The sequence below is a fragment of the Scomber japonicus genome, chromosome 7 (genome assembly GCF_027409825.1).
Source record: "Scomber japonicus isolate fScoJap1 chromosome 7, fScoJap1.pri, whole genome shotgun sequence".
Taxonomy (NCBI): domain Eukaryota; kingdom Metazoa; phylum Chordata; class Actinopteri; order Scombriformes; family Scombridae; genus Scomber; species Scomber japonicus.
In genome coordinates this window covers 12,326,818-12,354,576 of record NC_070584.1, presented here as the reverse complement: position 1 = coordinate 12,354,576, position 27,759 = coordinate 12,326,818, and the positions used below count along the sequence as shown (strand labels likewise).

Below are 27,759 nucleotides of genomic sequence, written 5' to 3'. Positions count from 1 at the left end.
TGGTCTCGACTTCTGGTTCAGTTTTGTAACTTTTTAACAGTCGCTGATTGCAGGGCAATGCACTGCCAAGGAGTGGAAGTGGCGTCATATGGCATGCCATTCAGGAAAAACTCCTCAGAACGCAGACAAGAGACGTGCTTATGAGGTGCAATGTACCCTTTTGCAACACTTGAACTGTTGCAATTACAGAACAACGCTTGTAAAAACCTCAAAATGAAAAACACCACGTACATCATCAGTTTTACAAATCCCTCTGGATTCAAATAAAAATGGTGTTAAACTTATGAAATTTTTTTTTCAAATAACTGCACTACTTGAAAAAGATGTACTCATACATTACTCAAGATAGACAATGGATGTTTTTTTTGTCTTAATAAAGTTTGACAAACAGAACAAGAAACAAGCAGTTTACCTTGTGTATAGATGCATAAATGCACATGTACTTTTTTTCTCTTTTTATATCATATGTAAATGTGTGGTATTGGATATTGTTGGTCACCTACAAGCATTGTTATATTTGCATTGTTTAGATTTGTGGATGTGGATATTTACTTTCTCTGCAAACTCAGTTGCCTCAATTTACCCTTTGAAATAAGTGAATTGTAAAAAGAGAAATAAGTCCAAACTTTATCACTCTGTTCCAAAAGTTTGATGTATGTACACTACCTACCACTCAGAATTGCTGTCCTGAGCCAGCTGCCAGCTGGTTGCCAGCTGGATATACTGTATATAAATATACATTCAGTCCACTCAGAGAGCACAGATCTGTATGCACCCCATCATGGACAAGCCAGCAGTTCAAAGCAGCTGCATCTGTATATCAAAATGATGTCAATAAACCAAACCAAATACAGACTTCAAAGCATAAAATCATTTTACAATTCAGTTGAAAGGGCTTTTAAAAATGATCTGATCTGTAATTGTAAAATCATCCAGTGCCTTTCATTAGCTTTTTATTGTATTTTTATCAGATTATTTAGTTTTATTTGCATTTCCCTGTAGAAATGGGTTTTCCTGCAAACGAAAATAATGAATAGAAATAAAAATAATAATTAAATGCTGAAAACTTATTGCAAAAATAAAACATTAGACATTGGAAGTGGATAATATAATCATGTTCTGTCAGCCAGAACATGTTTCTAATAGGAAACATGCAATAACAGTATTTCATTTCTTAAAACAAATATTCATTATAATTAAATAAAAATGGAGCCTTTTTAGTTGCACTAAGACATGATCCTGGACGCTGTGTATTGTTAAATTAAAATTCTTTATCTGTCATAAACTAGATTAATCTTTCCACCTTACTACTGCTCTCTTTTACTAACTCCACTAATGCATTTCTTCTCAGTGTAAGACTATCTCTCACTGGATATTACTGCTGTCAGTTATGACTGTTCAATTCCACGGGCCACCAACGACTCCGAAGCTCATTACTCAACAGCTCATATGAAAAGCGCAGATGACAGAGTGGTGACAAGACGTTGTTTCCTGACTAGGATTGGACAGGCGTGACAGACAGGACAGCACTGATTGCTCAGACATATTTCTACCACCCTTGTCAGCTTGCCTCTGACAGATTTAATAGCCCACCAACAAACAAAAAACGGATTGGCATTCCTTTTCCTGACATTTTACAATCTCTCACACACACTGGGCATTAGTGCATTAGTATCAAGAAGAAGCTCCTGTGCTTAGTATAAATACACATTACCTCATCCATAAACAGAACAGCAGCCTTGCTTAGTCATTCTCAATGAAGCAGCCCTGCAGCCTTGAACTCAATAATAAGAGACATTCCTTCCTCTACAGTTGATTTTAGGCCAATCACACCTGTTACCTGGCTTTCATTAACAAATCAAATCCAGTTGGAAAACAATAAATAAAAGTAACAGTGTGCTCTGATCTAAGGAGCTTAACCCTAATAGCCTGTGATGTCCATATAACACAGCTAGGTGGCCACGTCATTAGTGACATCATGTAACAGAACAAGCATTCAGAATGTATTAAATTAGAGCTTTGGTATGCATGATGTCAGATAAAAAGTGTGAGAAAAGGCGCGCAGGTGGTCGAGTGGTTAGAGCACATGCCATGCAGCCGACCCCGGTTCGAATCTCGATCGGAGGTCCTTTGCTGCATGTTACACCCCCCTCTTCCAGGTTTCGCATCTGTCTACTGCTAAATAAAGGCATCTATGCCAAAAAAGTGTGAGAAAAATGTTTTTCTTTATGTAAGGGAAAAAAGTAACCCCAGAAACTGAAACATCTTTCAAATTCAATTTTTTTTAATTGGACAGCGAGAACTGTCTGGTCCTTTTGTAACAGCCACTGAAACAAAAGTGATGCAGAAGTGCAGGTTGACCAAACAAATCAAAACCACATAAACAGAAAACTTTAAATTGCTAACCTACAGTGACTTATCTCAGCAGCACATTTCAGTAGAAAGTTAAACATGAGAGCATCAGAACATGAACATTAAAAAAAAGAAAAGAAAAGAAAAGATTTCCAGTGGTTGGCGTCATAGAAAATTCATTTTCTTGGCTGATTGTGGGAAAAAAGAAAAAAAAGAGAAAAAAGTAATGCTACAGATTTTACAAGTTGACTGACACAAAAACTCCTCATGCCATTCCCTAAAAAGACATGATTCAAACCACAGGTTCAAAATCTCCTACTGTAGCTCAACAGCAAATTTGGCTAGCCTGATCTACACAACTGAGATGTTAACATTAAATCACATTAACGATCTATAAAATACAAAACAAGAATAGATTAACTGTAAGCTTTCAAAATGAGGAGTGGCCCCACTGGCTTTTATGTTTCCCATGTGTTACAATTCTATGAGACAGTCTGTGCCAGGGTACTCTGGGAGGTTAAGCTCGTATTTTTTCTGGATGTCATAGGGCAGGAAGCGCCCGGCTAAGAAATGCTTCCCTGAGAAACTCATGGCGCACTTCTTTGGTGCTGTAAGTGAGATGAGAACTTCAGGGTGTATCCCATCTTGGCTTGCTTCTTCTACGTCCCAACCTAAGGAATAAGACAAGAAAAGAAAAGTAAAAGAGACATTTTAGGAGACAAGGACTGTGGGTATTGTGGGTATGATGAGCTCACATTGTTCTGTAGCACAAGATTTATCCTCTACATGTGCCTCTAGACATGAACAACTCCTGCCTGGCAGCCAGGGCTCCTGGGGAGCTGCCTGGAAGCCATTTATCATGTTGTGTTTCTGAGCCTCAAGCCAGATACCTACAATTTGTTCGAACACTTACCTGAGGGCACATCCACACTGGCAATGGGGGTCTTCACTTGCTTCAGGGTGGCCAGAATACCAGAGTAGGGCTCCTTAATGTTAGCAAGGTCTGCCTCTGGGCCCAGCATGGCATCAATCACCAGATTGTAGGCATCGTTTATGAGCTGCACCTGCACAAAACAGGCCGCGTTATGAATAAATGAAGGGTTCACCTCCTGAAATCAGTGGTTTCCAACCTGGGGGTGTGACGCCCTCCAAGAGATCACAAGAAAGATCTGTGGGGTTACAGGATGATTAAACTCATACGCTGCTGTAAAATCCAGCTAGAACCAGCTTCAAAACATTGGTGGTCACTAGCTGGTCTTGCTGGATTTACCTGCTGATTCAGCTTGCTCATGTTGGTTTAATTGGTGATCAGCTGGTAGACCAGTGTTGTGTAGCTGGTTTAAGTTGGTTTGAGCTAGGTGTTTGACAGCTGGTAAACCAGTTACCAACTCAGTGCTGGTAGCTGGCCTACCATCTGTCAAAACCTAGCTCAAACTGATCAAACCAGTTCCCAACTCATTATAATTGTTCCTTCATTCCATGCTGGCTGTATAGAGATCCTTTTAAAAAGCAACTATAAATGAGTTTCTGTTCTAGCTCTAGCCACCATTACAGCTACAACATTTGCAGGTCTATACATATTACTCAAATTAAACAGTCTAAAAGACAATGATGCCTCTTTGCTCTAACTGCTCACAGTTCATAGATAAAATACAATCTGTGTGTGTGTGTGTGTGTGTGTGTGTGTGTGTGTGTGTGTGTGTGTGTGTGTGTGTGTGTGTGTGTGTGTGTGTGTGTGTGTGTGTGTGTGTGTGTGCGTGTGTGTGTGTGTGTGTGTGTGTTATGTGTGTTATTTCCAATAACATGCTGCTGACCTCTGTGGGCAAATAAGAGAGAAAAGGGATGTCCATCTTCTCACACTGAACTGTAAAGTCCTGGTGTACACTGTGAGGGGAGCGTTTAGGGTGGTAGATGGTGGGCTCATATTCCTGTGTGAGATGAGGAGAAAAAACAACGGGGGGGGGGAGGCACAAAGGAGGAGAGAAAAAAAGGTTATGTAATATCAAGGCACAAACCAGTTATTTCAGCCAACACTGACATGACTAGATGTGGACATATGGCCATGTACATTTGGCCTGTAGCTCGCAACAAAAATACTATTGGCTGGTGATCAAAAGTTGTGGTTTTCTACAGTCTGCTTCCTGAATGAATACTTCACATATACAGTGTATGCTGAGAAGAGTAAAAATCCAGACACTTGTGGTCTGAAAGGTCCGTGATGCTCAACAGGAAGCACCTGTGATCCATGACCTTTACACAGTCACAAAGATAAATCCTAAAACCTCAGAGCCCCTGTCAGTAGTGTGAGCATACGTGTTTGCACAAGAGATCATGTAAAAGAGTTAGTATTATAATTTCCTCAAAAAGATATTCCTCAACAAGTATTTACATATGTCATATGTAGGGTCAGTTCACCCAAATTGAAGAAAAACTTTTTTCACTCAACTGTACAGGTATCAGGCTATTTGGATGGTTTTTGTTTTATTTGTCCAGGTTTTGCAATGTCTGTCTCAAATGCCAATACAATAGAGGTGAAAGGAAATGGAAATTTAGTGGTGACAGTATTTAAAGATTACAGTTAACGTTTCAACAGCAAGATCTCCAATCAAAGCAGTGTGTCATTACTCTAGATAATCCATAATGCTATGAGCTGCTCTACACAGGAAGTGATCTATCAGGTCAGACAGACGGCTGCCTTCTCAGGGATCCTTAACCAAACATCTAACTTAACCAACTGTCACGGCCTCTGATCAACTGACGTCATCTCCATCTTGATGTTTGTAGAGGACAGAGCAAGCAGCTGAGCAAAATAGAATCCACTGTGTATGTGTGTCCCTTGGGGTTGCCAGTGGCCTCGTCATGCCCTTGACCTCATCAGTGGTTATGGTGTGTGAAACTAGGGAAAAGCTCACAATGACACTGAGCATGAACAGAAATGAACCATGAGACAAAAACAAGCAAAGGGTATAGACATGGTCTTCTTCCAGTTAATGCGCACATGTAAAAGGGTTATACTTCTTCCCTCCATCCCTAAGGGATGATGTGTCCTATAGCATTCTGTTTTTATACACAGACCATTAGGAATGAAGGCATGAGGTCTGCAGCACAATCAGGTCCTTATCTGGTGAAACAACAACATTTCAGCATGTAAATACTTTGAAGACATGTCAAAATTAAACTTTTAAATTTAATTTTAAAATTTACTTATTTATGTGCATTCTCTTTTTTGCTGTAAATGTATATAATAAAGAAAACATTTAGTTAACTTTAGTAATGCAAACTTTAGTAATGCAAACTCCCTGCATTTATTGTCTAAAGAGCACCATTAGTGAGCCAAACATAACATCATGTCCACTTGTCTTTACATGAACGATATACCGGACCTAATGTGCATAGGATTTGTTTTTCTCATCCAAGATCAGTTGTGGTCAAGGAAAATCTTCCAGTATGCAGCGTTGTGCTTTTCCCCATGCCTAACAGTGGAAATAATCAATGATGCACAACAGACTCAGACACAAGTCAGTTTTGAGAACAAGAACATCTTGGAGTGATGTGAGAAGCATGTCGGCCTGTTAGCCTGCAGCTGATCATTCATTTCTTTGCTCTGTCTAATCACATTCACAGCTCTGCATCAGGGGTTCAAGGCTGTGTGCGTTTGTGTGTGTGTTAATGTGTCTGTCTCACACGTATAATTGCATGTCCTCCTGCTGACAGGGATCACATCACACTATGAAAAACATACTCAGTCCAAAGTAAGTACTTGTGTTTCTCAAGTTTGAGCAAACTCAGACAAGTGTGGGTCCCAGTCGACTCACTATAGTGTTCAGCTACTTTAAATAATATTAATAAAACTGTATGTTTTGGCACATTTCAAAATGAAGTACAATGTGTTTCATGATAGGAGAAAACTACTGAAGAGAAGACATGCAAAAGTGGAAGTAGAAGCATTAAATACAGAGGCAGAAAAAAATTGGAAACATCATGAATAAAAAAGACATTTATAAAAAAAATTATAATAATAAGTTATATAATAATTCCCTCAACCACAACAGTTGCCTGGGGAAAATGAGAAAGGAGAAGCATGGGGGGTCATGGAATCAATGCCGATTGATTTGGGTTTTCTAAAGTGTAGTTTGAGGCTCCTTATTCATTTCTGGAATGCCACAGTGAAATATATCTCCCTCTGCGCTGACCTCTGACCTCATCCATGGCCTTAAGAGGAAAAAAAGACAGAGAGAGGGAGACAGAGAGGCACAGAGACTCCATAGAGAGCCATCAGGCTGCCTATATGGAGTCCATCTAACATGGCTTTAATCAGAACTATCAAAGCACTGTAAATCTAGTATGTCAGACACATATGGTAAAGTGTATAGATGCATTCCATTCTAAAACCAAAGACCCCCAAACACAGATCCAATATTCCCCTCCAATAAAGTCATAGGCTGAGGCATAGACACAAGGAACTTATATGAAATTAAGTTCTAGACATGATCTGTAATGGATTTTGAGAGGATGAATCCTCCCTCAAAAAAACTGTTTGCCTTGAAATGTCAGTCAGTGTGCGGCCTGTGGGGCAGACGTCGTGGTCATGACATCATATCATGGCTGTCGAGCGTAACATGCAGACGGCTTTAACTAGAGTAACAATAGCATGATATCATGACTGTCTGAGGGCCCTTGCAGAGAGGGTAATGGGATAACTGCTCTGAGCCGTTTACAGGAGCTGAAGTGAAATTCTGTAAAACACAGAGGGCCTGTATAGGGGGTCCCCTTCTGACCCAAGTTAAAGCGCGCAAAACTTTTATTTTCTTGTGATACTGTCTAAATGGCTGTGTGGGTACCAAACTGTGTTTTACAATGAATAATTTGTCTTGTATTTCAATGTATAGTTAATAGGTTTATTCTGATAAATACTTTTCACTGTTGTGTGATATTGTCGGGTACCATTTTGCACTTAAAAATACAGTAGATGACTTACAAATATGCGCAGGTGTCTGGCACACACAAGGCCAATGGAGCCATTTTGATCTGGACCACAGATCACCAGCACTGTTGGCTGTTTCTTTGCTAGAGAGTTGAGAGGGTAGGCCTGGTGGAAAAAAGAGAAAAAGAGGCTGGTGGTTAGAAACAGGAGTTGGTGGAAAGGAAAAGCATAACATGGAGGGATAATAGAGGAGATGTACAGAAGAGAAAATAAAAGTGGTTATTGATAGCGCACAATAGTGAGACAAAAGTGGAAGAGGAAGACAGATAGTCAGGAGTAGGCAGTATTTATGCCTCAGTTTTAGAGGGTTCTTATTCAGTGCAGGTCATTTGATCTGTGCCTCTACCACTCCATCATCAGTGTTCCTGACTGCGGCATGCTAGGCATACCAGACGAGGGTGGAAATGGCACCAACTCAGTTGTCTCTTCCCTCTATGAGAAAAGGTGCAATCTCATTAAAATAACCCTGGCATCAGTGGAAAAAATACCCATGTCCTCGCCATGGGATGCTTCCGGATATATAACTTTCCATTTCGGCCGGCTGCTGCGGGCTGCTGGCCCTACTTCATTTACTGGCCACATATTCCCTTGTAAATCACCCTGCACCTTCTTAAATGAGACAGGTATTTGCCTGCGGAACTGTCAACCTGATTGGCTAATCTTCCCTCTCCAACACCTAAACAGTATGCTGTCTGTGTCTGTGTATGTGTGTGTGTGTGTGTGTGTGTGTGTCTGTATGTCTGTGTGTGTGTGTGTGTGTGTGTGTGTGTGTGTGTGTGTGTGTGTGTGTGTGTGTGTGTGTGTGTGTGTGTGTGTGTGTGTGTGTGTGTGTGTGTGTATGATCATTACTAAAAGCCCCAAAGATGTCTGGTTTCATTTTCCATCAGTTCTTGTGAACTAAAAACTCATTGTCACATTATACACTCTGACTGTTCTTTTTATTGTTTTTGTACATTTTACAATTAATGAGAGTTTCTGAGCTGTTTGGTTCTGCAAGAATGATAGTAAAGGTCACAGCATAATTTCATAAAAAAGAAGCACTTGAATAGGGGGAGACAGTTCACACTGGCTTCTGGAAATTCTGTCCAATTAGAGCCCAATAAATGCATGTTAGAACACATGTCGTAAGACACTTAGCTCAGTTTTATCACTGCCTCATAACTGCAGTTCACACCAATGTTTCAGATCACAGCTCACAAATTACACCTCAAGTATTCTGTAACCATGGGTCACGTAGAAGAATTGCAGGATAATGTATTTATAGATGAAACAAGATGTGTCAAAATAGGAGTTAGCATTTATTGGGAACTCAATCAATAATCATGTAACTAGTAGATACTTACTGTTGTTAAAATAATTAAGTAATGTCATTAAGGTTGATACAAAATATAAAAAATACCCAATACATTAGTAAGATTACATTACATTTGTTTTCTATCCTGATAACTACGCTACTGGACACCTTATGACCCAATAAGCTCCTCATGATCAAAACATATTCTGTGGCTTATTTATTTGGTTCCTTATAACTACATCACTGTACCATGCAATTATTTTATAAGTATCCTGTAAATCAAAAAGTAGTTAGAAGATAATTTACTGGACTTTACCCCTTTATTGCAAGACTTTTGGTCTTCTATAAATGTTTTTTATTGTACCCTGTAATTATTCAGAGTTATTTATGTGAGTGCACCAAAATTACAAAATAATTACACCATCATTTGCAGGCTGCAGTATGAAATGTTACCTGATTCAAACTTAAACTTTCTATGCTGCTTTTTAAACACATTAAATCATCCTCTGTTGATTTTTGACCTCTGCCAAATTTCTTCCACTGTACATAAAACATATTTATTTCCACCTCTACTAATACATTCAAAACATGAGAAAGCTCATATGGAGAAATGGGCCATTCCACATGTTGAATTGGATATAACATATCAGATTGTGTTAGTTAGAGCAATGAATCCATGAGAGGAGACAGCAGCCATTAGTAGAGAGTGTGATGGTCACTGAGAGCCACTGGACTGATGATAATATTAGGAAAAAGGAGCAGAGCGTGATTAAAAGGGGCGAGAATAAAGAGAAGACAGTAAAACTATTTCATTTTCATATCTAATGAGACTGAAGCTCTTAGTGAGTTTCACACTGTATAACCTAATGCTAATGATACTTTTCACTGTGTGCATTTACAGTGGCATTCTCTCTCTGCGCGTGCATGTGTGTGTGTGTGTGTGTGTGTGTGTGTGTGTGTGTGTGTGTGTGTGTGTGTGTGTGTGTGTGGCATAAGGTCAAGCTGTCTGTGTAGACCTGCTCCCCAAAGGGAAATGGTAACTTTAATTACTGCAACCAGCCACAAAAGACTAATCAGCTCTGATAGTATTATCCCCTACTGTGAAATCATCCTTATACAGTAGATGCTTCCGTACTTAAATAGACTAAAATATTTTTCCAATGATTAAAGGTACATAGGGGTATCAATATTCTTCATCTTAAGGGTGTAAAAGGGGTCACTTGTGACCCACAAAGAATTATCACCCTCTTCTACATTCCCCTTCAGTGGCCCGCAACTCTGCTCTTATGAACCATTTTCCTGCAAAATTCCCATTGTATTCTACCTGCTCTGTGCCAAGTGTTGGTCGGACAAAGTTAGCAACCAGTGAACATAATAGAGAACTTACCAAGGTATTGGACTTACATTTGTCAGGTCGGCAAAAAACACGACTCCAAATGAACGCTTATTAGCTCCATGTCTGCTGGTTGTTTGAATAGGCCATTATCAACTAGTATGTTTTCCATAAAAATTATAAATTATAATGATAATGCTCACGGCGGTTCATGGCCCTAAAAAACTGTTTTAAATAAAGTGTGCTGTCAGTGTAAATTACCAAACTGCATTTGTTTGGCTCTCTTGAAATTCCTTCATTCCTTTGTACTCTCTGTCTGTGTTTCTTCCTTCTTGTCATGTTTTTATAATATACACAAAAACACATCACAGGGTTTAATGACCTCTTCTCAGAATGTTGAGGGCCGTTGGGAGGATCAGCGATATCGGTGCTGGAACCATTTCAAGCTTCTGGAGAAACCATTAAAGCCGCATACTGTTGAAGGTGAGCAGCTAAAAAGAGAGCAGGCCGGATCAATGCAGGCAGTTCACTGATCTGTTTTGAATCATTTGTCTTATCTCACTTGCAAAATAGGCATGATACACTCTGATGAATAACTACTTATTTATTCTGATGGGTATTACAAAACAATTGAAAGTAATTATGAAAAAATATCAGCAGAGAGGATTTCTAATGAGTTCCTGTATGTGTTGATGTTGTTGAAGGTGTCCTTCTCTCTGATTATTTTTTAAATGAAAAAGAAAGCTTGTCAAGGCAATCTTTGGATGATTTCTCAATACTTAAATCAATATATTAAAAATGACTTGTAAGTATGTCCTGATTCTCTGTGCTTCTAAAAAGACCACAGCATGCCAAAAGCACACTAAAGTTTTATGGATTTTTATCTAGGAGTGAGAATAGCTTCACTCCTACTATCTTATATCAAGTGACAGAAGAACATGATACACTTTATTCCAAAATGATGTCACTTGTTTCAATAAAATTCTCAAATAGCTCAAACTGCCTTGGCAACAAATAACAGTGTAATCACAGTGAAAAATCACGTTTTAAAAGCTAGGTATGAAATCAGATTTACGCTAATAAACCTGTTCAGATATTTTACAATGTTTGAGATATTTATGATATTTTTATGTGTGGGAGATTTCTACAAGTGCAGACACATGACTTGATGCATCTGTTCAGCAGGTCTATGATCTGGTTGCTTGTCTATATCAGTTCCCCTGTAGAACTTTTTCTTTGTTTCTAACTTAAAAATACATGAGGACCATACTCAAAGTATGTGGTATTTTATAAATAACTTTAATAAATGACAGGACATTTTTGGGAATGGAGATTTAAGGCCCAAATGAGAGAAAGATCAGAAGTGTGTGGGATCTACTGCAGAACATTGTAAGGACTCCCTCATACACACAATTGTTCACACCCACACATACACCCAAGAAAGATGGCTGTCTTGATTGTAATAAGCTCTCTAAGGGAATACCCTTTGAAATAAATGTTAAAGGCACATGTGCTTTCACCTCCAATCAGGCTGACACACACATGCTGAGCCTGTGAAAACATTATAAGGATCCTAAAAACACAAATACATTCACATATGCACACAAAACCAATGCCTATTAATATTAGCACAAGAAGACCAAACTGCAGTATAGGGGCTCCTGTAAATGGGAGACTAATTTTCTGCTGCGTGGCAACAAAAACGTCTCCTGTCTCCTCTCAGGTGTTGAAAAGCCTCAGACTGATACAGAGTCACATACACAGGCAGTCTGGAACCGGTGGCTGCGGCTGCTGCTGTTGGAACAGTAAAGGGATTACTTACAGAAAACCTATAATCTATCTTGCAACCAGAGGTGTAGGTGTGTGTGTGTGACTGCTTGTTTGTGTGGTATATTCTGCAGCCAACGGCAGTAGTCCAGCAGTGAAATCGGTGAAATCAGACTGTCTGCTTCTCCTTTGACTGTAATTTTCCTTAAATAGCAGTGATGTCATGTAAGCGGTAGCGTGCTGCTGGCGGCTGTGGGCAGCAGCGACCCTGGGCGTCCAGGCCATGTTTGTCTAGTAAGGCTATGCTGTTGGGGATTGGTGGTGGAGGGCCAGGCATGGGGCCAGCAGTGGCTGATGATAATAGAGGGGAAGTGGATGTGGTGGGTTTAATCATACACTCTGAGGGGGAGAACATAACGTCTCAACCTCTGACTGATGCTGCCACTCTGCCTGTCTAAGGCTTAACTGTTATTTCTTTCTTATGTTCCCAGTTTAATTAAGACAGCTCTTGTGTTTGTTTCTCACCCCCTAAGAATGTTGTGCCTTGTTAGCGAAGACAATATGTAGTTGTATTACCAAAACATTCATGATGATTAATACAAAGTCCTATAAAACTAAACCAATTAAAAGTGTAAAATAAACTCCATTCATGCATGCGATAATGACCGATATGTCCAACTAACACCACTAAAACCTGCATTCATTGATTTTCTAAGCCATTTTGGGGCAGCTGTACAAGCAGTAAAGACAACATTGACATAAAATCCCCTTATAAAGGTGATCTGGATTGTGTCAGCCCATTTACACATCCAACACACACTGAACTACATTAGCATTAATTTGGACTCATTTTTCACAAGTCCAATATTCAGTCTTCTAAGCTTTCTTTTAGGTTGTCAGCATCTCTTGAGGGAAATAGCTGGCTCTTTAGCTGCTAAATGCTTCTCTATGTTCACGAGGTAGTTGCTTACTTAGTCTGTCTGCCAATTGGTGCTGGGCAGGTAGCGCACAGAGGGTTTATTAGAGTTATTTTTGCTGAAAACAGCTTCCTGTTGCTGTTGGAGACTATGTTAGTGAGTCAAAACAGTAAAGTTGCAAGCCATAAAACCAAAACAGTGAGCTGAAAGACGCTATAAAGCTTGACAGACTGAAAGGGACTGCAGAGTTGGGTGATAATTTTCTTTTGGTTTGCCACTGGATACATTACACATAGTCATTCAGTTCATAGTTGATTTAAAAATAGCTAGTGCATTTTAAAGAGAGCACACGTCACTGTAATGTTCTCACACCATAGATGTAACACAGATCAACTAGATTTTCCTTTATCCTGCTTCCACAGAAATCTTAGTATGTCTGATGTTTTGGGCAGTGTTATTGGAAATTTTTCCTCATCTCCATTTTGTTTGCAATGTCAAAAACAACATTCTTGTCTTTCATGATGTTATGTCTTTCTTCATATCGTTATTTGAATCTGCCTGTGTGTCCTGGGGCTTTCTCTCCCTTTCGTCCTCTTTTATCTGTCACCTCCTCACTTTTTCTGCCGATGTTATCATCTCTATTGATATGTTTTATATATTTCCCCTGCTTCTGCCTTTCTCTCTCTTTGTCTGTCTCTTTCCCTCTTTTTGTCTTCATCCCTCCTCATGACAGCAAAGCAGAGCTTGTGTGTCTTGTATCCCAGACTCTCATTTATCACAGCCTGTTGAAGAGACCACTGAGGAAACCAGTGTGGCGTTAAACCAAGCCAGTGGTCTGGTCAAAGGGAACCACATGTGTTCATATGCACGCGCGCGCACACACACACACACACACACACACACACACACACATACACACATACACACTCACTCACTTTGACAAAGTCCAGATCACAACAGAATGAAACTGAAACCACACAAAAGAAGAAGACCTGTGGTTCTGGACCGGTGCAGCGAGGAGCACTGCCATAGAATGAGCTCAGGTGTTCTACCCTGAGGTGAGCTGCTCAAATGTTTTCAAGTAAATGTCAAAGAAAGTTAGAACATTTCCTCCAGACATTTTGTATGGTCATTCATGCAAATAAGGAAGGTGTAAGTAGCAACAGCTGTGACTTTTTGCCCTTACATCCAATCAAACAGTCTCACCAGGATCTTTGTGTGGTGATTACTGAGGCCCAAAGTGGCAGAATGTGTAGCAGCTTTCCTACAAAAAAGAGGGTTGAAATGTGTGACCTTTAGAAATGGTTGGCTGAGTGATACACAGTGTGGGCTATTAAGCGGATTTGCACAGGAGTGGGTTGGTTGAGGCCACGGTTTGATTTATTTTTAACTTTGGGTTGTGACAATGGTCATGAGTTGGATGCAGAATACACATTTTGTGGATGTGAAAAAACTGCAAACCCCCGCAAAAGGGATTGGATGAATTTGTATTAATCCTTAAAGCTACAAGATTGCAAAATGGTGACGAAAAACTTTCTTTGACATTTTAAAACAATTATTAAATGTTTGTAGTGTTGAACTTTGCTGTTTTTTTGCAATGCAAACACAGAGCAGAGTGGAGGAGAGGATAAAACTCACATTCGTGGAAAAACATATAAAATATATGAAAAATGAAGTTACAGTATACAGTACAGCTAGTGAGAGTGTTGCTGAACACACTAAAATGCAAACACACACACGCATAACAGTAAATGGAAACCACTGTTCAGTGTTTGGTGCCACTGGTTTACTAGTCCAAAGAAAAGAGAGGGAAAAGAGAGAGAGAGAAAATAGTTTTGAGAGCATAACAGCACATTCGCAATAAATGAGGTTTCCCAAGAAAAACATAAAGTGATGTTATTTGCCTCAGCATTTATTTATGGTAATAGTATCAGATGTGAGCCATAATCACATATGTAGATGAATGTGTGGATGAATGTGTGGATGAATGTGTGTCTGCACAGTGTTTATGTATGCATATATACAGTATAGACAGATGGATGACTGAATTATAAATGAATGAATTTAATAAGAGAAGAGTTTTGGCTTTATGCTGTGTTTTGCTTCACTAAAGAAAGAGAAAAAATACATAGCAGCTTTGCTGATAGATGTTATACAGTACAGACCTTGGTAATGGCAAGAGCACAGGCATGTCCCCAAATCTCTATCAGCTGCTGTTGTCCAAACTTGTAGTCCCTCACGAGCTCTGTCTCGATAGATGCCACCTCCCCTTTACTGTCAGACAGAACAAGACACAACGCACGATGAGTGAAAGCAGTATCATTTTTGTTTTATCATCAGCCTAACTGTTGGTGGAGCTGTTCAAGGAGGGAATCTAGCAAAATCTAGCAAAAACATGATGAATTTAAATGATCTGCAGTGGGAATTAAAATATCATATATATCAGCTTGAATGTATATGAATATGAATATATATAAATAGGCCAACACTACCAGAGGTATTTAAAAATGACATTCCGTTTTTCACGACACAGAAATGATACATATTCGAGTAAGAACACAGTAACATATAAAATGAGGGAAAAATGCATTCACAACTTGGTCTGCTAACATGCACATACACTTCAGTGGTTACCACATATCTGCTTTAGCAAGTGTGTTTGTGGGCCTCCAGAAGTTTTTTTCTGAGTTTCTCTTTCAGGACTGTACAGTATGATCTACTCATAACAAACCTTACTAGATTCTGAGAATCATGGCCATGAAATCTAAAACAGTACATGTGACTGATGAACTGAACTGTGGCCATTACAGTAGTGTGGATTCTGTATGGGTTTTTACATTTGTGAATATTCACACATATGTTCTAAAACTGATTGCTGCTTTGGTTCCTCTTGCTGCTCTCTGCATGGTGACAGTGTGACTAATGCTGTTTTGTTGGAGCCTGCTGGTGCTGGTTTTAGCATGGAAGTGTAGGTATGTGTGTGTGTGTGTGTGTGTGTGTGTGTGTGTGTGTGTGTGTGTGTGTGTGTGTGTGTGTGTGTGTGTGTGTGTGTGTGTGTGTGTGTGGCTGTCCACGTGTGACAAATACAATTAGGACAGCACAGCAGTGGGCAGGTGACATGGCCTCTTTGCTTTCTCCTGTTACTCAGAGTATGAACAGCAGGAGCAGGCAAGCAAAAATCATTAATCTGCCTTCCACATTTGAGATCTGATTCTGTAACATCCTTGTTACTCTACAGACACCTAGTGGCCCTCCTCATTACTGCAGCTCAAGAATTAAACCTAGATGATTAAACAATATTTTTCAGGTCGAATCACACCTGTATGTCTTCATTTGCTTTGTTTTTGAAACCCCTCCAGAGAGATATAAGAAAACTCAACAGCAGGAGGATAATGCAGCAGCTTGAATGAGAAAGAGTTGTTTAAATGAGATTGCAGACTATTGCAGATCAGTAATATGAGAAAAGGATCAATGCACACAAGATCAATATTCTGCCTCTAATCAGCACTCGACAGGGTCTCTCCACTCAGCTTCAAATCTTTACCCCCATAGAAGATCAAGAGCCCTGTGCCTGTGTGTGAGTGCAAGTGTCCTGTATATGTACAGTATCTGTGTGTATGTGTGTGTGTGTGGGGGGGGGAGTACAGCATTTGTTGACATTTAAAATAAAAACCCAAGGCAAATAATACACCACACATTGACATTCACTGTATATTCTAGCATCACATACCATGAATTCATTATTTGTATACAGAGCATTCACATAAAAGATGAAGATGCACTGCATAACAGATTTGCTTTAAATGGAGATGCAGAATTCTGAAGAGATCTATTTTTTTTCTCGAATATTTAAATGCTCACTCATCATGGTTTATGGGTGAATATTTGTCTTTTATGCAGTAACAATACTTTATTACGCCACTGCCTCATTATTGCTCAGCCCTATCCATTTTCCAGGAAACAAACACTCGAGGTAGCTTCTATTATTGTTCTCTTTATGCAGAACACTCACAATGAAGGACTGTATTAATCTCTATAGGGTCATCTTGTGTCCTTGCATGTGTGTGTGGGGGGAAGTATTAGACAGAGACCTAATTTAGGATCATAGTGGCCTGAAGATTTCCTGAGCCTCTCAGTGTTGGCCCGTTGTATTCGGTACCTTCTTCCTAACTGTAGCCAGGAGATGTATCCAGGTGAATGGGATCCTTACTGATTCTCATTTTAAACCAAGCCTTAACCTGTTTGGTGCAGTTTCTGTACCAGGTAGTGATGTTACCCGTCAGGATGTTGTTGATGGTGCAGGAGTAGAATTTCATTAGTGAAACAGTCTCTGCCTTGCCTTTCACACCACTAAGTCAGTATGTAGCACCCAGGTCAGGCCCTCTGTGATGTAGACACCAAAGTAATTGAATGTGTCCACCCTCTCCACCAAGGACCTGTTGATATTAAGTAGGGCATAGTGTCTTCTCTTCTTCTTCCCAAAGTCCAATGTCAGCTCCTTGGTCTTGCAGACTTTCAGGAGCAAGTTGCTGTACACCAGCAGGTAAGGTCCTCTACTGCCTTCCCTCAGGTAGGCATTTTCATTGTTATTTGTGATTAGGTCCACCACAGCTGTTGATGATGCTGCTGGAGTCAAAAGTGGTCTGCCTACCCTTACCACCTGCGGTCTGCTAGAAGTTAAGGATCAACTAGCACAGTGAGGTGTTTAATTCAAGGTCCTTGAGCTTTGTGGCAAGGAACTATGGTGTTATGTGCTCAATGAGCCGTAATCTCAGAGCTCACTTTTTTGTCCAGGACAAATAGGGTGGTGTGGAGGATATATGTTATGTTGTGTGAGAGAGAGAGTGTGTGTGTGTGTGTGTGTGTGTGTGTGTGTGTGTGTGTGTGTGTGTCTGTGTGTGTGTGTGTGCGGAAGTCTGCATGTAAAACAACATGTATTCATTCTATGCCATTATGTCTATATTTTTTAGAGACAGTGTGACTAATGCTAAGCCTGCTTGTGTTTCTTTTAGCTTCTTTTAAGACACAACAGTGTGAGTATGTGTGTAAGTATGTGTGTCAGCACGCCAGTGTATCCAAGTGGGGCTTCTGGCATTTACCTGCGCCAGTGGAGCATCAGCAGCTGTCACCCACGGCTCACCTCAGGGATGTTTCCTGAGTCACTGTGACAAGTTGATCTTTGGAAAGTTCACCTCAGTCCACAGGGTTCACTCTATGTTTGTTGCACAGAGCAGCACCAGAGCTTCTTACAGCTTCTTTCTATTGAGCTGAATTGATTCAAGATGCAACAGGCTATTTTATGTGCTCACCTTTGAAAAAGAAATCTAATTATGTAAAAATTTCTAGTGCTCTCAATGGTGTATGGAGAACCCAGAGTCCTGGACAGTAACAATTCTGCTGCTGAACAAGCAATTACTCTTGATCCTTAACAATACTGACAGAATGAAGTGTCGTGGCCGTACAGCCCAACAGCTGCTAGTGTTAGCCAACAGGTTTTGCCACAAGGGAGCAGCATGCAGCATTTAGGACAAAAGACAGATGGCTGTTACCATGCTAATTTCAACTCTTTAACAAGTATTTATTTACAAAAATCTATTCAAGTATGTTCTTTTAGCATATGGAAAATAATGTAACCAGTTACTTTTGCATTAAGATGTATGAGACATGGCTGAAAGCTTCAAAACCAAATTGCTTCCCATCTAAAGGAAATCAGGGATATGCAGATATTACACTGCTCTTGATTTTCAAAATGTGTGGGTGTTTGCATGTGCAGTATGGCTGTAGAAAAAGGGGGCTTATGAGTATTGGCTTCTGTTGCACCTGTTGTCATGCCATGCAGCAGTCGGCATCCCCTCTCCAAATGGAGAGTTGATTTCCCCATGTGGTGTGCTTCTGCACTGTGTCACCTTCATTGTAGCGCTGCTCAACTGTGATCACGACCTGCTTAATGAGTCTGTTTACCTTACACATGAGATAAGGTAAAATTAAACTTTAATAGCCCACAATGGGACTCTGTACCATGAGCAAAAACAGCAAAGATAAAAAATAATTCAAATAATAATGGATAAGCTGTGGCTCCTAAAACAGTCAAATGTAAATTGCAATACTTTAATTAATTATAATATATGGATGAGCGACAATCATAAAGCACAAAATACATACACTGTTTAGCAGTACATGCTGTATGTGCTGAGTGACACACAGAAAATGTAGCACATAGAGTAGCTTATAAAATAAAATAGATACAATGAAATTGGCAGCACACAAACATACTAAAATTATCCTGTAATTCCAACCAGCAACACTGATATGCATAATGTTACTGTATGTAGTCTGCAGCCGTGAAGCATCTCTGTATCGTATGAGAGATGAATACTGTACTGAAAAGAGAAAAGAGCTGCTATTTTTCTTACACTAGAGGACCGAAATAGCCACACTTCCCACCCACCTTCCTCTCAGTTTGCCTATTTTCCACCTTTCCACCATGATCTGCTGGTGAGATAAGGAGCTTGATTAAAATAACTGCAAGTGCAAGACTGTAGTCAACATCTATCAAACCTCACATGTTATTGTTTGCCGAGAGAGAGAAAGAGAAACAGAAGACATCAAGGCAGGGCATCTTGTAGCCTGAGGATTGGGTTCTTTCATGCTCTCTATATGATGAGCATTGAAAACATGGTCTTCATTCAACAAACCAAAACAAATCCACTTTGACAATCCACTAGTGCCTATGGCTTATATCCAGCTATATTTTTACTTTATTTTTAGCTATGCTGACGGTTTGGCTCATGGCAACCGGTCTATCAGTTGGTTGTTTCAATACTTCATTCCTGAATGAATTATATCAGATTATTGGATGGATTTCCATTAAAATTGTGTACATGGTTCCCAGATAATGCATTATAGTAACATTGGTAATTCTCTGACTTTTCATTTAGTAACACCCCCTTCCATGGAGGCTGCATGTTGCACAGCCATGTTTCTCAAGCAGCCCAAAACAGAAAAGGAAAGAGAGGGCCTTTCATGTTTCGCAAGTTTTGCAACCATTGTAGGTTCTCCTGGTAGGGGAGAAGGAGGAGGTTTGTTGGAATATGCAAACTCACTGCAAGATGCCACTAAATCTTTGTTTTTCTTTGTCAAAGTTTTGTCAGTTGGCGCAGATTTAGTCCAAGCCCCTAGGAACAACGCCGGGCTTTGAGGTCAAGTTGGCCATTATGGCAAATCGTGTAATTACAACATCATGTGATGCTATTTGGCCCAAAAATACTTTTTCCCAAAGACTTACATTGTGTAAGAAACGTCTTTAAATCAACTGATACATCCTGAAATGTTTCATCATTTCTTTGCTTTAAATCTTTGTATTGATCTGATGCTCACTTTTTTTCTGATTGCTGAGCTCCTACAAAACTCTTGACCTGGAAAGTGTGTTGTGTTACTATGACAACCACAATTGTGAGTTGTCAAGTCAGCTGTGACTACCTGCACATTAAGAGTTTTAATTTAATTGTTTTCAATGTGGTGTCTTGGAAGGACAGGCTTTTAGTAAATGTTAGCATGCTAACGTGCTAAACTAAGATGGTGAACATGGTGATCAAACTAGCTAACATATGTTAGCTTTAGTCTCTGCTCTTGATCTACTGTTGTGTAATTAACCAAACTGTACCCACTAGTGGAAGGCCATGTGAGTGAGGGGAACCTTTTTACTCTATTAAAGAGGAGGTAATAGTCAGACTCCTGCCTTGGAGAGGGCAGAGAGAATAAAAACACTGTTCATTAAGCCCACTGCGTGCTCCTCTCTGCTCCCCTCTCCTCCTGTCCTCTGCAATTATCTGTCACCCTCCCGCTCTATGTAATACTCAACAGTTGTTAATGATACTTCAGGTCTTTTAAACACAAATAAAGTAACACATAAAATAACGTGTTGCTACGAAGAGAACCCCTCTATATATGCCTGTTTCTGTCCTCTTTAAAATACTAATATGTGACATTTCCATATAAACAAGCATCTATCTTGTTGCTGTCTATCAGTTAATGGAACAAGGCGATGATTCAGCCTAAATAGAGTGGTTGAAAGCTTTTGTGTTAGCTACAATTGCTTGTCTGGTAAGTAGCCATTGTTGAAAACAGAAGGCCTCTCTCAGGCAAAAATCTTTAAGTGCTCACTGAGTCAGCTGCATTTTAAATGAGGAGACAGAAGACTGATATGTGTACTTCCTCGATATGATATATAAGGATGTTCATTTTGCTTGGAAATGCATTGTAAAAAAAACAACAAAAATGTACTGTCACAAAAATATAGAAAAACAGGATCTCACATATAACAGAGAGAAGCCTCCACATTGTGATGCAGAACGACCGTGACTGAGCTGTTTGAGAGGAATGTGCATGACATCCTGAGGTACGAAAGTGCAGCAAGGGACCTGCAATATTCTCCAGTCCACTCTTTCCTCTCCTTTCAATCCTTTCAGTCACCCACTTTGCTGGTGATTTCCCTCCACTGCGCTGCTCTCTTCTTTGATCACCAAGTTTACTGATCTTGCCTCATTCAACTGAGGCTGCCTTTTGCTTTTTTCCCCTCTATCTCCTTTCTATCACTCTTGCACTCCTATTCTGCCACCTTTCTCTCCATCGCTGCTGCTCTGATAAAGGTTTGCACTTCATTGAACCAGAGTGATGGCAGATGGAGAGGTGTCAGCAAGAGACATGCAGCGAGAGAAACTGAGACTGACAGGGCACGTGGGAGATGACTCACCCTGGTAGATCTGGTGTGTGTGTGTGTGTGTGTGTGTGTGTGTGTGTGTGTGTGTGTGTGTGTGTGTGTGTGTGTGTGTGTGTTGTTTTTTATTACACAGGTTTTTGACCTGAGAAATACCTTTAGAGGAAAACTGATATACACCATTATATTATAAGCAGACAAGTGACGCAGTGGACCTATCATCATTCATTTTAAGCATTACTTTCATCATTAGCCTGAGGATAATCTCATTATAGACACTCAGCTTTGTTCCAGCTAAAAGGTTTTCGTCATAATTTTGGCATCATGCAATTGGGCAGCCATGTGTATTTCCTGACAAATATTACATGGTGTACTGTGTTTGCTAAAGGACATCTCCCCTGCTGTTACAACCAGATTATCAGTGGGCTTTCCCAGGTGTGTGTGTACAGTATGTGTGCATCTAATTTAACATGTGTCATCTCAAGACACTTTTCATCATCAACTGCACCTCCTGGAGTGTGCCTACATGAAGTCCTGAAGCATCCAGCTAAGAAACAATGTAAAGGGATGGAGAGGAGGAGCAAACGTGAAATAAATCAAGAGGGGGGAGGGCAGAGAGAGAAAAGCAGATTGGTTCACTCCAAATTGCCTGAAGTTTAGAGAACGGAAAGATCTAACTTTGTTGGTTGAAATGAGAATAACATTGGAAATGGCAAAGGTGTCAGTGGAAATACCCACAGGGAGTGACTTGCAAGGATATTCTAAAGGAGATTGCATGCAATGACAGCAGCAGGCAGTTTATTTGTCTTGAAATATTAATAATAAATGATGTAATTGCATTTCAAATGAAAATCAATGGTCTACCCAGGCTATACAAAATGCAGAGTATACAGCATATGCAGTTTGGATGATGGGTTCCTAGACTCCAGGCTGGATGTGCAGCATCAACATTTTCTTGTTGAAGTAACTCTAATCCTGCAATAATTAGTGTAATCACATCATAGTCAAAAACACGGCTATGACTCATTACGAGGCATTTATGCTGTCTGATTGTATTCAAACTCGCATTTGTAGATTCCTGGAAGCATAAAGATATGTATTACGTTTCCTTCTGCATACTTCGATGATGGGAAGGCGGATCAGGTGCCATTGCAGTAGGAGTGTCTGATAAGCAGCCTCAGCTGGCAGATGAAGGCCTTGTGCCTCCATATGGTCTCATTCTAACTGCCCAGCATGAACCCCTTCATGCTGCTCAATTCTTATCAAATCAGGATGGCATGATTCACTTTGTTTCATGTCTCCTTGGGCAATAATTTAAAACTGGCTGCATCATGTGGTGTGTGTGTGTGTGTGAGTGTGTGTGTGTGTGAGAGAGAGAGAGAGAGAGAGAGAGAGAGAGAGAGAGAGAGAGAGACAGAGAGAGACAGTTACAATCACATCCATACAACTGTCTCCAATACTATCAGTCTTTCAGTTAATCAGCTAAATCAGTTTAAGGCGTTTGCTCATGTTCCTCATATCCGGTACGACCAGACAGACACTTAGATAATCCCAATCAGTGGCTCCTGCATTTTGCTCTCATAATTCACATCTTCCAGCAGAAGCCATGCACCTGTACACGTGTTGAGTGCCATGTTTTATTTCTTGTGTTTATGTTCTTGTCATCTAAAAATGTACACCAGTGAATCAGGTCCACTTCCACTCCCTTAGTTGTAGAAATCACATGATCACAAAATGAGGACTGTTATCTAAACGAAGAGGCACCCACACATGAACATCAAAACACAAATAGACTTTAAGAGCAAAAGACATACTGTAGATGAGTGAGAGCACGGTGCCCTCTCAGTAGCCTTTATCTTTTCACCTTGTTATCCAGAGTATCCATTTATAACCTCAGTCTCTGCTTTAAACCCAGCTCCCACCCTTTGAGGCTAGGGAATATCAAAAATTACAAGGCAATGTGTGTTGTCACATCTGATTCGTTTCCGCTGCGGCTGGGTCTTGTCCTCCAGGTACTGTAGCCAGAGCAGAATGGCTAACACGGTTTATAAGGCCGCCGGCCAGGACGGAGCAGACTGATGACCCATCTGTGTTACGAAGTGACCCGAACTTTAATATCAACAATGTATCAGTTGCTTTCTGCTTTAGGAGAAACAACCTATCCTTGGAGAGAGATTTGGCCTTGGTGTCCTCATATATGAAACTGTCTCTCTGACTCTGTTCATACCTGCCAACCTAACTGTGTATCCAGATAAAGCCACATTATTCACACTAATCAATAAGTCATATTTCATCTCAAGTGATCAGTCATACTCAGACTTGGCCCTCCACATGTGAATCAATCCCATAATGTTTTTTTGCAGGTAATAGATGATGGTTCAGAGCATCATCGGAACTTATACAAGAAAAGGGTGACCTCATTTTCCTCCGTAGTGTGGCCCATATGGACGGCCCTGGTGCCATAGCAACACCGTTGCCAGAATCATGTGACTTCACATAAAGAGCACACTAAGAAGAAAGAATGAGTGCAGTACACCCCTTTTTAATCAAGTGATTTCATACTTTTATAGCTGACCCAAAATAAGCTAGTTTACATCTGCTTGCATGCTAAATAAGTTAATTTGTAATTTAAATGGAGGTTGCATTGACTTCTCACATTATGGAACTGATGTGTTAATTAAGGGGTGCGTGGATGTAGAATATGTATTCATATTCCAAAGTAATCTCTGAATAGGAATTTTGGATGTGTTTGCATTTTTCATATCTGGTTATTCTTGCACATCTGAGATAGATTTTGGTGCTAGGTCTGGACAGAGCCTTTGAACCCCCTCCTTTTTTGCTGGGCTTCCCACTGTGACCAATTTTTCTGATGCCCAATTTCCCTACACTGCAGCCTGTGTCCTTGTTAACCTCAAAGTTGACCTGAGGAAGGAGTGGACAGACACCAGCTGTCCCATTTTCACCCTACACCCCATCCAAGTCCAGTCACAAGACACAAATCCTCACTGGCTTCCCACCCAAAAACATGCCAATTCTGTTTGTTGGAACAAGCCAGGGTATTTTTAGTTTAGTTTAGTTTATTTATTTAAAAAGGGGACAGTGTACATCATGAACATTTCAAATTAAAATGTTAATGCACCGGAATTAGCTAAAATAGCTAGTTTTCCGTTGTCCATTGACAGGTCAGGACAGAGAGAAAGAAAGAGTAATAAATAAAAATAAAAGTAAAAAACATACAGATAAATTACAGTGCAGGTTAGTTATGGTTACAGTTTTGGTTATTTTTAGGGTTATTTCTACTCATTATGAACACTGGTTGTATAATCAACTTGAAGAGAGTCTTGACAGTAGGCAAAAAAATGACATTTTCATAGCAAGAATTGGATGCTCTAAGCATTCACAATAAAGATGGAACAATCGGTCTTGAAATGTTGGAACATGCAGTAAAGATTGATTTTGTTTATTGTTCAGTGGAACTGTAATAAAGGGAAAAATGAGAAATGCTGCTGTAAGACAGAGGTCTGAACTATTATTGCAACATAACAAGAGTGGGTGAAGGATTGATGAGGAAGGTGGAGTGGCAGCAGACAGGGGAAACAGAGGAGGAGAAAGTGACACGCCATAATTAGAACTGCCGCCACCAGCAATTCGGGGACACAAAGGCAGAAGTCGAACTAATAAAACCCTGCCATGAGGAGGACAAATGTTGCCAGAGTCATCTCTGCTGCATGTGGCTAAATAAATACTTTTCTCTGCAGCTAGAAACTAAGAGCATAGTGCTTGACTACATCAGCATGAGATGGTGTTTAATCAGTGTCAGTGATCTATCATTATCTCGCTAATGTCGTGTGTGTTAAAATGCCACTGAAACGAGCTAAATGTGAATAACATGCTGTTTGCTGTATTTAATCTGATGTGTTGGATTCAACAGCACAATATTCAGCCCCATAACTTATATGGCCATCACTGATCCTACATTGCATTATAAAGCTAGTTGTTTTTGTATTAGATTCAGATTTTCTGTCCACATCATCGTCAGCAGAATTACAGAATTGATGCTCTGATGGTGCTGAGCCTCTGCGGTCACAGCGCCTGTCTCTTGGCTACGGCTGTAACAAATCTCTGGTGGTCACTTCCTCCACAGCATGGTATTTGGCCTTGTAAAACAACATAACAGACACAAGTATTTTTGGTTGACCCCCCCTTTGAAAAATGAGGAAAAGTGGTCTGTCGTTGAAGATAGAGCTCCAAAGTCTGCCTTATTTTAATACAGGTTGGACAGATTGCTGCTACAGGTAACTAGTTTCTGTGTTAAATGTTAGTTTTGTTGTAAACACTGTCAAAAACAAGCACCTTTAGTGGAAGCACATTTTCAGTTTGCCCAATATAGTTAAATTACAGCCCATTTTGCTGAAGCACTCTTGCTGAATACTGGACCAATTTCAAAACTTGTTGTCCCCATTAGCCACTTAGACCTAAAATGGTGGAAAATTAGGGTCAGGTTGAAAAATTCCTAAGTTTCCTTTTAAGGCCAGTCTATACTCCCATGAGGCCTCTTCCTACAGCTCTTATTTTAAATCATGAAAGTGCAAATTAAAAATACATACGTATTTATCAACAATCACATATCTGCAAATAAATAATTAATAATCTGCATGAACAAATGTGAAGTTTAAAATGATTAAAAAGAAGTGAAATGTGGCAGTAAATGTGTGTGCACAAATGTAGCTACACAACATAATCCTGTTTTTGGTTTTTTTAAAGTGAAATGTGCTGCAATTGAAAAATGTGCTGTGTAGATAAAATCAAGTCATTGGATTCTAAGTTCAATATCCTGTGGATCAGACTTAAAGACCAGCTTCTCAAGAGAGGTATGTTCCAAGAATTTAACATATTTTTTTCTTATTGGGGAAATGCTAGCAATTTATTAGTTTTGCATTTTGGGGTTTTGTAAATATGTAAAGCAGGTTGTGTTATGTCATGCAAAGCTTTGCACTCATAGTCCACTACCAGTTTTTTATCTTCTTCATGAAAATAGTCAAGCAAACTTTATTTTCTTCTTTCTTTTTTGAAATGATGATACAGAATATTTTTATGAAGGAATATTTAAGACCAGACAAAAACACATCAAAGACAATTACAAACTCTTCAATCTTGATGACAGCAAAGTCACAGTCACTTTAATTCTTAGAGATTTAGACTTAGAAAGTCTGTTAGAAATATCTGAAATACACCACTTGAAGAGAGTCTGTGTAATCCTCAAAAGATTAACTAGAATATTAGGATCAGTCATATCTGAGCATAACCCAGCTCAAGAGAAACTAGAACATCGGGAGCCGCGACAACAACAAGATGATTAGTGTGACCAGTCTCTGTAGATTGTGTCTGTGAGGAGCTGAAGACAACAGCAAGAAATAAGGTGTTTATGTGTATGATGATGATGAGCACCTGCAAGTTGTTATGTACCATATACTGCAAGTAAAAATAGAAAAAGGATGAGGTGGAGATGTTATGAGCCTGCAGGGCACGTCTGTTGCAATTCTTGCACCTCTCTTTCGCTAAATCTTATCCCCTGCCAGTTTTCTCTCTCAGCAGGGCAGCACAGCAGGTTTCAGCAGCCAAATGAAGGCTGACGATGTCATACTGTCAACTCTGTCTTCTTTCTTTTGTGTAGCCTGCTTTATTCTGTTCTATTCTACATTAACATCTCAAAAATAGGTCAAAGTATCCCATGGTAGTCTCCTTCCACAACTCTGCTCTCTGTCTACAAGTGATATCTGTAGGATAGTCTGTTTGACTCCTTAACAAAAGCATACAAAGCAAACGGCTGGGTGTTCAGGGGTGTAGATACTACAGATAACATCTTGGCAGCATCTTTTCCAGTGAGTTTCACTACTGCAGACCGATCTCCTTCATGCTAACACCCTTTATGGCTCTATTTTACAGCATTGCCAATAAAAAGCAAGATGAGAAAATACCCAGGCAAACCCAGCAGAGGTCAAAAAAGAAAATGATGCTTGTGCTGCTGCTGAAAACTCTCCAAGGCGTTCTTATTGCTTCTTGTGTGTGTGTGCGTGTGTGTGCGTGTGTGTGTGTGTGTGTGTGTGTGTGCATGTGTGTGTGTGTGTGTGTGTGTCTCATAAGGAAAAGGCAGGTCGGTCAACTGAAAGACAATTAAATACCCAACGCATGCAGCACATAAACAGCTAAGAGTATATTAATGAGTAAGCGTAACCTCAAAACCACAATGCCACTGTGTCTGAGTGTCTCCTCACCCTCAAGCTTTCACACTGAACAGTGTTTTGTTTCTGACATGACTGCATCCCAACACATGAGCACCTGCACCCGCATACAAACACACAATGTGTATAATTGATGAGTACAGCAGCAGGGGGA

At 39.9% G+C, this 27,759-nt stretch overlaps 1 protein-coding gene across 1 annotated transcript in view; it reads right to left on the bottom strand.

The window, feature by feature from the left end:
• Window positions 1-2,826: 2,826 nt before the first annotated feature.
• Window positions 2,827-27,759, bottom strand: part of yjefn3 (YjeF N-terminal domain containing 3) — a 40,568-nt gene continuing 15,635 nt past the window's right edge. The window contains exons 2-6 of the mRNA XM_053322872.1: window positions 14,813-14,921; window positions 7,331-7,441; window positions 4,167-4,280; window positions 3,266-3,416; window positions 2,827-3,023 (exon numbers count right to left, since the gene is read on the bottom strand). Of these exons, the coding sequence (XP_053178847.1) occupies window positions 2,827-3,023; window positions 3,266-3,416; window positions 4,167-4,280; window positions 7,331-7,441; window positions 14,813-14,921 (682 nt within the window). The remainder of the gene's footprint in view (window positions 3,024-3,265; window positions 3,417-4,166; window positions 4,281-7,330; window positions 7,442-14,812; window positions 14,922-27,759) is intronic.